Source organism: Dermacentor andersoni, chromosome 6 (genome assembly GCF_023375885.2).
Source record: "Dermacentor andersoni chromosome 6, qqDerAnde1_hic_scaffold, whole genome shotgun sequence".
NCBI lineage: Eukaryota > Metazoa > Arthropoda > Arachnida > Ixodida > Ixodidae > Dermacentor > Dermacentor andersoni.
In genome coordinates, this window is record NC_092819.1 from 85,337,012 (window position 1) to 85,350,131 (window position 13,120).

General features: G+C 44.3%; 2 protein-coding genes across 2 annotated transcripts in view; one reads left to right on the forward strand and one right to left on the reverse strand.

Moving 5' to 3' along the window:
• Nucleotides 1-1,777, reverse strand: part of Faf2 (Fas-associated factor 2) — a 49,703-nt gene extending 47,926 nt beyond the window's left edge. The window contains exons 1-3 of the mRNA XM_050171236.3: nucleotides 1,616-1,777; nucleotides 548-616; nucleotides 350-453 (exon numbers count right to left, since the gene is read on the reverse strand). Coding sequence (XP_050027193.1) covers nucleotides 350-453; nucleotides 548-616; nucleotides 1,616-1,690 — 248 coding nt within the window. The 5' untranslated portion in view covers nucleotides 1,691-1,777. The remainder of the gene's footprint in view (nucleotides 1-349; nucleotides 454-547; nucleotides 617-1,615) is intronic.
• Nucleotides 1,778-1,840: 63 nt separating this feature from the next.
• LOC126522490 (BRCA2 and CDKN1A-interacting protein) lies at nucleotides 1,841-4,176 on the forward strand. Its single transcript, XM_050171243.3, has one exon. The coding sequence runs from the start codon at nucleotides 1,965-1,967 to the stop codon at nucleotides 2,841-2,843; it is 879 nt and encodes a 292-aa protein (XP_050027200.1). The 5' UTR covers nucleotides 1,841-1,964; the 3' UTR covers nucleotides 2,844-4,176.
• The last annotated feature ends 8,944 nt before the right edge of the window (nucleotides 4,177-13,120 follow it).

Consider the following 13,120-nt stretch of genomic DNA (forward strand, 5'->3'; position numbering starts at 1 on the left):
CAATATTGCATGCTGTTTGAAAGACATGCATCGACATCACACTGCGTTATTCCTCTACTGTTTTTAGATAGTTATTTTGGGGGGAGGAGGGGAGTGAAGGTTAAGGAAAAGAGGATATAAAGAAAGGGGAAAAAAAGAATAATAATAAAATAGGAGGGGGAGCAAAAGGCTAGGTGGCGCCAGCCGCCGCCCGTTACAAAGGGTATAGCCGCCATCCATCCATCAAGGTACCATGCCACTTCTGAAGCAGGCAACAGAAACTCCAGGCAATCATGTGCTACTGTTATTCGAACAAATGTTGGGCAAAACAGCCGTGACCATCGAACTTAAAGCAGTCTTGTTTACTAACCTTTGGTCCGCGTGATCGACCACTACTGATGGTTGCCGACTAGAAGGTGGCAAGTAGACAGACGGTGAACCCTCCTGGATATTTAAGGTGTCTTGAACAGCGACCTGTGCCGAAACATTAAAGCAAACACCTCGATTTCACACACCAAACTGATCCGTGGTCAATTACCAAAACATGTCATACGCAACAAATTCTCACCTCGAGGTCCCAATTGTGCCTGTCCAAGATTTCCCTACACCTTTCGAGGTCTTCTATCGTTGTGAGATCCTGTCAAAACAACAGGCATTGAAAAACAAGTCTACTACAAGAGTAATTGCAAACGTCCCATATGATTTTCATACACAGCAATTCTTTAAGCTATTTAAGATAATAAAGGTAAATTATTATAACTCGTCTATTGGCAGTCACACTGCCCAACTATAAAAAAGAACAATTGTTTTCTAGGAGAGCTTTCACAATAATGGGAAAGTGCTGCCGCATATAATACGCGTCAACCCAATATTTGGCCTATACCTACTCCTCATAACACCTATGCTAAAGAATCAATCACGTATATCCTACCACATTTGCTCAAAATTATTTCAAAAAAATTTTCGAGTTGCCTTTTAAAATGCAAGGAGAAGCGTCAAGTGTCATAGTTGCAAAAAAAAAAAAAAGCAATCCAAGATTACCTTCAGTAATTTACGTTGTATTTATTCTATTACTCTTAGCTGTGTTCCTTTGTATTTTGTAAAATGTTTATGTTACCTTGTGAATTTATTCTCTGTAAATGCGTGTAAAAAGCAGTCACGTGCGTAAGTAGTGTTTGTAAACTGTTACTGTCGTGTGACGGGGCAACCACCCTGTAAAGCTGCTAATCTCAGTAGCTTCTTGTGGCCATTTCTTCATTTTCTATTTTGTTCAAAGAGAGAATAAATTCAAATACAAATTAATCGTAACAAATAACAGCCGCACACACGATACTCATGTTCCGCTGTTTTCCAGACGTGGCTTGTTGCTACAGCACACAAAATTAGCGCCTGCTCGGCTCACAACAAGCATGATGACATTAATGAATGACACGGTAGGATATGTACGAGAACAGTTTGCAAAAACAAGTGCAGTTCGGATCGGAACGTAACGCTCGGGTACAGGAGCTGTAAAGGCGATGTTGTTTATTGAGAACAACAGATAAGTCACTCCGCGCAATATAGCTTGCGCAGCAACTGTGGTGTGAATGATCACCCCTAGTGTACAGTCGAAGTTATCATACAAGTAGGCTCCTACCTGAAATTGTAGCAGTTTCTCTGTTTGGGATGCTGACAAGTCATTGCTTTCCGCCATTTTGCTCGCAATGACCATCTGCGTCACCTGGCGTACAACATAAACATCAGCGCATTTAGCGATTTAGCGCACAACAGTCTTCGAGTACGTATTAAGAACGTCGATATTCAGGGTACACAAACGCCAGTAAGCGTACCACTTATTAAAAAAACGGTATTGGTTATTGTTATAGGTTGGAAGAAATAGGAAGTGAGGCAGGTACTTCACGTCGATTCGACCCGGCGCTGCCTTTGGCGCAATATTCCTTAAGCTGATAGCTATGCCAGGAACACTGTGACCATTCAATTTACCGATGTGCGGAAGGAACATGGCGATGTCAAAACGGCAGAAAAGACTCGGCGAAGACGAGGAGAGCGACGGCTCGAATGAGTCCCAAAACGAAGACAGTGATTCCGAGCAAGACGAGCTAGTCGACACCGAGGTGAACGTCGACTTCGAGGCGCGCACTCCGGACGACTCAGACTTCCATGGCATCAAGAGGCTCCTTCAGCAACTGTTCCTCAAGGCACGTGTCAATCTCTCAGATCTTACCAATCTCATTCTCGAACGAAATTTCGTTGCCAGCGTCATTAAGCAGTGTGACGACGATGTGGACGATGACGACGAGGCCATGCAGGATGACGAAGACGGCGTCTTCGGCGTCATGAGCGTAGTCAACCTCACCGAGAGCCGGCAACGGGAGTGCGTCCAGCAGATCGTGACTCTCCTGCGCGACCAGTGCCGCGCTTCAGCTAGCGGACTGGCGGCAAAGTTCGACGAATACTTTACCGAGGACAGCTACCAAATCGGTCTCGTGATCAGCGAGCGCTTCGTGAACATACCGCCGCGGATCGCTCTACCTCTGTACGACGCACTAGCACGAGACGTTGAAGCTGCCAAAGCGGCAGGCAAGAAGTACGACTTCACCCACCTCTTGGTCATATGCAAACAGTACAGAGCGTCGGAGAACGACGACCAGGGCGGCGCCGTGTTTGCTAACGCCGAAGAGGAGCTCTTCGAAGAGGAGGCCGACCTACAGTTCGAGTACAACGTGACAGCAGACACCGGTACCGCTGTCGCCGGCGACTGGAAGGAGGAAGACGAAGAGATGAAGCAGATACGCAAGGTCCTCGTTATACCGACGACCAAGTGGGCCCGCATCATGGACAAGCTCAAAGGCGCGTTGCAATAATAAAGCGCGCTGCCACTGGTTGGTCGTTTGGACATGAGAAACATCTGTTGTGTACTCGCCTTCTGTGCTTGCACGTGTCCTGTAAAAAAGGCGCACTCAGTATTGTCAGGTTTTTGGTTTTGTTCCGTTCAGCAAAAGGCTGAAAAGAGCGTCTGCAATCGAGTTGGGTTGTTTCTGTGTGCTCACGGTGTGTACGTCTGGTGACTGTGTGCCAAGGTCATAAAGACACAGCCACAAAGAATTTAAAGAAGGGGATGGCTTAATGCAGGGCTCTCTTTCATTTCCAGTGGTCTGTGACTGCTACCCAAAAGCTCAGCTCGATTGCCTGTTACCATAATGGACCTTATGTAAATCTTCAGTTCCTTTCACTCCCTCTCTAAACTTTCTCATACAGATAAATGTTTTGCACTTTCCTGATGCAGGGTTCCAAACAGATATTCTGTAAAGTGCTGGCTGTTTACCGCAAGGCAGATGCGAATGCAATTCGCCTGCCACCACTGCAAGCTGTATTGTGGCCTCCAAAGAACTGGAGAGACAGCACCTCTCGTAGCACACTACAGGCATCCACAAGAAGTGATCACACCCTAGAAGAAGCCAGCATTGCACTGAGATTTTGCCTAGTGGACAGGCAACATTACCGTGATGAAAGAGTAATCACTGGTACTGATTTAGACGAGTTGAACTGGCAAATCCATGGCAGGAAACCAGCGCAGTAGTAGTACTGGTCACTACAACACTGAAAGAGAAGTAGACGCAGTGTGGGCATCTAAATCTTTCTTAATGGTCTTGCAGTTAGCACCCTTCCTGCGCTGGTTGCTCATCACGGAGTACGCGCTGCTCAGGCAAGCAGCCTTGAAGCCTTTCCAGGGATGCACAGTGTCGGCATAGCCCAGAATATGCATTCCACTTCTGGAGCTGCACCACAGCTCCATTGCATGGGAGAATATTGCAGATCTGCTGCCACTATCTTGCTCTCCTAAAACATATGTTGTTTACTTGTTAATTGGTTGTCCAAAGTTGGCACTGTCCGAGAATAGGTCAAGCCTCACAGTGATGACCTAATAGGTGTGCTATCCAATTCCATCAGCTGTTCTATGGTATCAACAGTCCAAGAAGAGGTATGTGTGTTGACAAGGAATTAGCCAATGCAATGCATTATATGTTTTTGCATTGCTGCATCTTTTCAGACAACATGCCTTCAGACTTGAAGCTTTGTAAACGCTTGTACTCGCCACAACCCAACCTATGTCTGCTGTTTGCAGAGGCATGTTACCTGTTTTTGTTGTTCATGCTTGAAGACTGGAAGGTATTAAAGAGCAGATGGAAAAAATCATGCATGCGAGCTCTTTCTGCAAGAACTTGTACACAGCAGCAGCAGACAACTCCCAACCCGTTACAAATTGCTGTCTTTTCCACTCATCTGTGCATTCTGGATATGCTTCATGGCAAAAAAATCAGCTCGAAAAGAATAGGACAAGAAAGACCAAACAGGATAAGTGCAGACTACCAAGAGGTGCGTTTATTTTGCGTACTGTGCCCTAGAGGAAGAAGGCAGCCAGGCATATGAGTAATCTACTCGATGACCAAAAAAGAAGGTTTCCCCGTGTAAGCGAGTGAACGCTACTTGCTTGGTGAAAACAAGCTTCCACACGTTTCATTTCCTGCAAGGCCAAAGTTGTGTGCGAGATCCCCAAGTCATGTAGTAGCTCTTACGTCGAACAGACGGGTCATTGCATTAATGACCATCTTCGAGAGCATGCCAATAATCTCAAGTTGAAGACAGGCAGCAATCTAGCCTAGAATTGTGCCAAATATAGGTCCAGGATTTTCTTTCACCAGATACGTACCTTGCGCAGGTACCATGACCTGCACACTCGTGAAATGCAGTTAAGCTTCAATATAATGAAGTTGGTAAAATTGGCAATTTGCTTTCTTACATCAAAATTTCGTTATATTGAGATTCGACCTTTTATGCAAATAAGAATACAGTCTCCGATGCATTTGTCTTGTGTAGAAGGGGCTGCAAACATTTCTGAATTATCAGGCAAGTGCAAAGGCAAATCCTAATCGGAAAATTTTCATTTTGTTGAATTTGAGAGACGGTGACGAAAGAGATGGTTTCGTGCCGTGTCTACAATATTTTCACATCTTCGGTACGAAGCAAAGCCAGCCACGCTTTCATGTCTACTCCACCCCCACGGCTGATATAGTGTTGCCTGCAGTGGGGCGATGCTATCGTGAAGAGCGCCGGCAGCAGGAAGCGAATGCATTCTCTGCCTCGCTTCAACGCATCTCCGGAACTCGAGACTATGCAACCTCCAGTAGTGAACGCACGGGAAGACGCTGTGCATGATGCCATACCATCTCGGCATGCCCACTCTTTGCACATGCGGCAGATGACATGTAAAACAGGGCGTGCAGGCCACGTATGCGCTAATCGGCGCTGATGGCCATGCAAAGCCACAGTCGTGTTAGAAAAGAAGACCTGCGGCAACCGTCCCCTCCCCCATTGGCGATGCAGACGACGCATCGCCACAAATGCTTTCTACTTCCTCCACCCCCATTTGCGCATACGATAGGATCTTATCGCAATTGGATACTATACAGACCATGCTGCTCTGCTTCGAGGATCATTACATTGGTGGCACTGCACGAAATTTAAGAGGTGCGTTTGTAAGCAGCCACTTGTAACTCAGCCATTTGACCATCTGCGCCCATGTAGGTTTCCATTTTAATGCGTAAGCATTCTTTGGGAAGTACCGCTGCGAAATCTGTCACGCGAAAAGTGTAATGCCTTGCATTTGCACAAAAATGCATAATTTGCGAAGATGTTTAGTTGTTATAACAATGTAAATGCAGACACTTGGTAGCTTTATAAGCAATAAGAGCCAATTGAAAAAAGAAAAATTGACCAGAGAGAATACCCAAATTTGATCAGATTTGTGCATACCCATAGGGATACACAGGGCACCATAGGAAATGCATGGGAAGCCTACAGTAGGGGTGGGCCAACTGAAATTGGAGGTGGGGCAACTTGGAATTGGGGGTATGTTTATGCCTACTTAGAACTTAGGAGTTTCTGCATACTTTGTTGTCTCGATAGTCCTTCACGGCAGCAGTGAAATATTGTTACATTGAAATCGCATACACACGCACACTACATTGTGTCCCATTTCTAAATATGCATGGTGTTCTATGGATATGAGGTTATGAAAGGTTAAATACTTTGTTCCATTGATAATCTCGTTATATTGAAGTTCGCTATGTCCAGGTTTAACTGCATATGAAGCATTCATGCATTGCAAGGGGCCATCATGCGTTAGCTTGCCATCAGTTGCCTTGACTGACCAATGGATTAGCTATATTCGTGACTGAGCGATTCGATGTCCTGGTTCAACTTTACTGCTAGGACACGCATATGATTTGAAAGTTTTTGAGCACCCTCTTTCCTCTAGGGTGTATATAATTGTGCACACAAAATAAACGCACCTCTTCGTAGCCTGCACTCATCCCTCTCTGGTGTTTATTGTCGTGTTTTTCTCACTCTCTCTTTTGCCATGAACCAGTACCAACAAGCTCTGGTTTAGACCCTTTTAAACTGGATATGCTACGAGGCAGTTGCTCATTCCAGTGCACTAATTGAAGACTATTTTCACCCATGCCTTCTTCCGTCGATAACCTTTTGCACAGACCCATGTCCATCTCTCACTGGCAAAGAGGAGAACATAATTTATTGTCTCACAAAATGCATGTCAAGGAATTGGTCAAGCATAGGTAGTTATACAAGGTAGTTACAGAAGATAGTGTCAGTTACTTCACCCCAATAGTATTTTTCACACAGACAGTATCTTTCACGGTGATAGTCTGGCCTTTTGGACACAGCACAATACTCAAGTTTATTAGTACTGATTGCAAATAGGTCACGACACGAATGAGCTATTAGTGTGTGCTTTAGAAAGATGGCGTATTCAAAAATTTATTGGAGTGAGGAGGTGCTGGGTACACACTTAAGTCCATGAGATGGCTATAAAAAATCGGAGTAAAAGGACACATTGCAACCACTTATTTACTATAGGCTCTAGCTGGGTGCCAAAAAAGGTTACCGAGAAAGGGTACAATACTCAAGTTTATTAGTACTGATTGCAAATAGGTCACGACACGAATGAGCTATTAGTGTGTGCTTTAGAAAGATGGCGTATTCAAAAATTTATTGGGAGTGAGGAGGTGCTGGGTACACACTAAGTCCATGAGGCAGCTATCAAAAATCAGCGTAAAAGGACACATTGCAACCACTTATTTATTATGAGCTATAGCTGGGTGCCAAAAAAGGTTACCGAGAAACTTTCAAAGGTATCGGCAACACCTGCAATTGCTGCACACAAGACTTGATCTGATGTAACATCCTCCAGTACCAAATAGAAAGAATGCTTGCTGAACATGGCAAATAAATCTCCATAGTTACTTGAAAGTACTGGCATGAACATGATCTGAGCCTAGTATTGTTCTTGTACAAGCAACACGATGCCTGTAGTTCTGTTCGAAAGACTACCGCTGGCCTGATCTCTTCAGACATCGCTACTTTAGCAGTGCCCATGGAGGAAGCAAAAATACTAGGAGGGAGCATGCTGTTGGCCCGATAGCCTTGAAAGCCAATCTCCTCTGATGCAACTCCTCCTTTCCTTCGAGGTCCACCTACACAATGAATTTTTGGAAATATAAGCACTCCTTTGTTGCATGATGGATCATTACGATTGGCCCTTGCCAGCTGGTCACTGTACTCTTCACATGATTGTCAGCTGTAAATAACTAGCACTTCGTCCGTCTCCTTCGTCCTCTCCCATGTGCTGTTACTCTACTTCAATATGTACTACCCGGTTAAAGTTAGCATTCATATAAATAACCGTTTGCCTATCACGTGGTAATGGCCTACTTCCCATGAGCCTTCCCTTTATATATCTTTTATGATTAGGCTTCTTTTTCTTTCTTCCATGGCAGTGCCTCCAGGAGAAGCAAAAGTGATAATTCATCACTAACTAGGCGGTGGCACCATGTGAAGGCAGAGCATGGTACCACTGCACCAATACCAAAATTAAGCAGTGCATTGGAGAGCAGTGTCATTATCTCATAGTTATGGAAAGCATCTGAAATGGCAGGCATACGCACATGTCCACAACAGCACAGGTTTGAGTGCAGTTCAAAAAATGAGAACAAGGGTGCAAGATGGTGGTACCAGCAGCATTCGACTTCCAATGACTCTGTTTATGCAATGCATGTTCAAGACCTCCGTATTATGCAATGCATGTTAAAACATCCAGCTAGCTAAAGATGCTGCCCGAGTCCAAGGACTTCGAGCCGTCATATGAGGCGGCACCACTGCCATCGACGGAAGGTGGGACGGGACAGGGGTTAATCCCCTTTACCCCCGTCTCGCCCTGAAGTAAAATTGCTGGACTGGTTTTCGATAAAGTTTATTCTCTCTCTCTCTCTCTTGAAAAGATTCGTGAACCGATACTATTCACTGCAAGAAGCAGTTCGTGCATCGTATAAACATATTTCACGGCACTTTTAAAAGAGCCTGGCAGAACTTTTTGAATGTCGAAAATAAACATGCCCAATTGCCAGACAATGCTTTCATCAACACCTAAGCCAATATTTAATTCCTGTATGCAAGACAGGGCGCTTACACTTTTGCTCGAAATAATGCCTGCTCTTTTCATCAACCTCTTGCAATAAATGCCATTTTTCATGTTTATCGCGATGTGTTCACAAACACAATGGCTGTTTTGATTTATTTTCAATGTCGCGATTTAGAAGTGCACTTAGCAACAAGGTCAAAGATCGAGAAGTCTTGCAAGTGATGGTGATGATGACAATAAGATTGATAATGCTCTGGCGCCATCTGGTAGCAGAGAACAATAACACTGCACCAGTACTATAACATTGAGATGGGTGGCACATCATGGAGGCAAAGCCTGTTCTGAAATTCAGTGAGATGACACTCGGTGCAATGTGGGCATCGCTCTGTTTTAGCGCGGCTACAAGCGCAGTAGGAACAACAGAAGGGGAAGGCCGTGGGAGAATATTACTGACAGCTCCACTTATGCGAAACAAGTTAAAGAACTATACTTAGTTGGAATGGATTCATAGCGCGATGTCCTTTAATACTGTGCACATTCCATGTGCTTCTTAGAAATGACACTAGTAGAATACAGCAAATCTATTGAATTTCTTAGTTTTCTTTGTTGTATCTGTTAACTGAGGACTCTGCACCTCACACCAAAAAGACAACCTAAGACACGAGGACAAAACAAACTTTTCCATGAGCAGCACAGTTTGGGAACAATTAGCCATTTGAGAATCACTTACCTTATATGCAGTACCATTAGATAAAGCTAGAGTCCCACTAAACCTGCAGTATGTTAACAGCAATAGCTGCAGCCTCAATGGCCCAAACGTTTGTCTTCTTCATAACTGCATTTACTTGCCTTCTCTGCAGGGACAGGTTCATCATTTGGAAATTGTCTCAATTATTATTGTTGCCCTATGCCTTGCATCATTTTGATCTGGGAGAGGAGTGACAAAAGTTATCACCATATAGCTGCAAAAGATTAGAAGCTCCTAGTTTATCTTTCACTGGTTCCACCATAAATGATGCAGACATTCATCTTTCCACAAATTTTTCTATTATACTGTGCTGATAATATCTGATTATAGAAAGCAGACTTTAATTGAGGTGCCTTGTAGCGCCAATTTTAAAGGGGATCAGTTTTACGGAGGTGTACACAATTGGCATTCACAACCGTGATCGTAGCAAACAGAGCATAGCCTGCATGCACTTTGGTGACAAATTGCTCATGCACTTTGGTGACACGAGCATATTGGTGTGCCAGATGGATGATACATTTCAAACAAAGCACAGGTGCAAGAGTTACGAATAAATGCATTCTTTGTCTCCCAGACTGAAGTGGCCCAGCTTCATTTTTTTGCTGCTGTCATGAACAATGGGTGCGAGAATATTCAAAACTTCTGTATAAGGAAACAGAATAACAAACTATTCAATTCGGTCTCCAAATCGAATAGTCAGTATTTGTAGATACGAATGTTGTGATGGTTGTTCACCGAGAATGGTAACCTTAATTGCGAGGTCGTCCTGTTGCACTCTATCGGCACACCCGAGAATAGGGAACACAGTCTTCTTCTATTGAGCCTGCGCACACTCTCGAGCAGATCGCCTTTGTCGTCGTCATCGTGGCTCGATGCAGGCAGGGGCACGGCAATAGCCTCCCTCCAGAGAAAGCATCGTCCCAACGCGTGGCGAATAGTAGCCAGTGCACAAACGCAGGCTATATATGTCACTCGGAGAGATAAGGCTTCATGCAAACCTCATGGAAAGTTTCAGGTACGTGCTGGCGGCGTTTCAAGCAAGACGAGGTGTCAGCAACGACTTCGTAGGCATGTTGCGACATCGCTAAGGCGGCACAGAACTTTGTACGGTCCAAAGTACCACCATAGAAGCTTTGCAGAGAGGCCATGCCATTTGCTGTGTTTTTTAAGTCCTCTAGTGCGTGCAATCAAACGTAAAACTTGCGCAAAAGTGAGATAAATTTCATTCCAGTGACCATAGTAGACATAAAACACAAGAGATTATGCATTGCAGAGCACGCTATATATTGCTCACGGAGCAAGACTTTTCCTCCTAAACAGCAATACTCAGACTTTTGGTAGACAGTTCATAATGTGCTGTGCTATGACACAAACTTGCCAACATCACGAATGCTAGCATATGAACATTAAAACTATTCGAAAAGTACTCAATATTCAATTCGAATTGATTCTGGCACTATTCGATTCATACTCAGTCAAGTGGAAGTCAGCCAGACTTTCAGCGCAGCTACGTCGCTTATGACTGGTACCCAATGCACATTCAAACCTATATGAACGCACATAGACTCATTCCCACTTGAACTCATGCTCATTCAGACTCACTTCAGCTCACTCAAACATGCACCTCACCACCGGCATCTTCATTATCATCAGGTGCACACAGAAAGCGGCACATCAGGCAGCAAAGTCTTTCAGTCTTCCCTTGCACGCCAAGCGCCAAGTAGAGACCGGGGTAAAATATAGTTTGCCATCAAGCAGTATGTCGACAAGCGCTGTGGTGTTCAGCATCAAAAATTTCGCTGCAGAGGCTAGGTAAATGTTTGTAAGTTTGGCAAAGGTTCCCCAATGTATGCAGCCCCTTTCCATATCAACTCTTGCACTAGATGATAATAAAAAGTGGAATTCATCCAAGCTAATTCTTTGGGATGTTCCTTGTGGATGATGACCTTGATGCAGTGAGGTTCCAGAAAATCTTCCACCTGTGTCGTGACATCACTTTCCATCCAGTCCTTGCCTAGCATTTGTCCCTGTATCCACATGCCAGGATGCAGCAACCTGCTCTGAGAAGGAGAGTTTGTTGACACAGCTGAGGAGTTGGAAGGCAGTGAACCTTGCATTGTTGCACAGAGTGAACCTTACGTAAACGTTTCTTCACAGGTGCCAGGTGAACGGGGCCAAGTACCAACAGTACTACTGAACCAATCTCGCGGGAAACCACACTAGCAAGCAATCGAAGCTTGCCAGTGCTTTCCAGTTCCTTGCCCACTAGCAGATTGGATCTCCAGGAAGGAACAAACTCAAATCAGCAGTTTACAGGTTGCCTTACTCAAAACTGGAGGCCACCCTAGTTTGATGTTTTTGGTGAGCATTCTTTAGACATTGCAATATTTTGTCATTACATAGTGCCCAATGTGTATTAAGAGTGTGGGCCTGTGTACAATGTACTTCTCTTTCTTTCTCTCTCTCACACAGATACACACACACAAGAAAAGAAACTCATATTTGCCATTATTTTCTGTTCATGTATCTGTTAGATGTAGTTTGAATTTATTTTGGCTCAAGGAGTCTTGCTTTGTGTCAAGGCTATGAAGTATAGCCTCTATTTCTAGCTGTGCCAGTATACACTTTGAAATAAAGACCACGAAGCTACATCACCTTTTTAAAGAGGGAGGTGGTGATGTGTCGCGAGGTGTGTGCCTTCTCAACCATGCAGCGCTAAGCAAGCTAGCTAAAACCTGCCTTGCTACGCCATGTGCCGACGTCCCGTGTAGAAGCGGGCAAGGTACTAAAGTGCAGCATGGAATAAAGGAAGAGAGTTCCGTTTCGTCTGTTGCCCCAATGTGTTTCTTCACTCGTTGCTGCTTCAGCAGCTGCGATGCAGCTCAGCACCGCAACAGTCAGGTGTATATAGAAAGGAGAAACGCACAATGCATCACAACAAGTATTCCTCTCCCTCTCATATCTACTCCCTCTAGGACTCGCTTGTGCTTACTTACTCATATTCCTACAACCACATGGACTCGTTCAAGCTCAGACTTGCACTAATACGTGGCTTTGAATCTGAGTGAGTCAACTCGTGAGTAAGTTCGTTGACCTATGGTTTAGTATTAAAGGCTTACTTGTAATATAATAGAACCCTATCAGCTAATCTTTGTGAAACAACGTACAAAACTTTTGTATTAGGGTGATGGAATAAGTTGCATGTTCGTTACTTGCGACCATTAAGGTCCTAGCCTGGCTAACAGTTCAACAGGACCAATGGAATACACGTGCATGTGGGCACGTAGCTCAGCAAAGATGCCAGCAAAGTATGCATGTCATGCAGGTAGTACAACACATAAAAGCGTGTGGAATCATTACAGCAGCTAAGGTACAAATTATTTTGTACTGGAGCCTGCTATAACCCAAGGTACAGAAACCATGGACAGATGAGAGGAAACGGAGCAGCGAAATTGAATGCTGCCATGGTATTGGTGAACACCCATTTAAAAGGACATGTAATAACACAACAACACGCAATGCCTCATGACCTCGAGCGTACCGAAATCTTGGAAGAACGCTAACATAATCCTAATCCATAAGAAAGGGGACGCCAAAGACTTGAAAAATTATAGACCGATCAGCTTACTGTCCGTTGCCTACAAAATATTTACTAAGGTAATCGCAAATAGAATCAGGAACACCTTAGACTTCTGTCAAGCAAAGGACCAGGCAGGATTCCGTAAAGGCTACTCAACAATAGATCATATTCACACTATCAATCAGGTGATAGAGAAATGTGTGGAATATAACCAACCCTTATATATAGCTTTCATTGATTACGAGAAAGTGTTTGATTCTGTCGAAACCTCAGCAGTCATGGAGGCATTACGGAATCAGGGTGTAGACGAGCC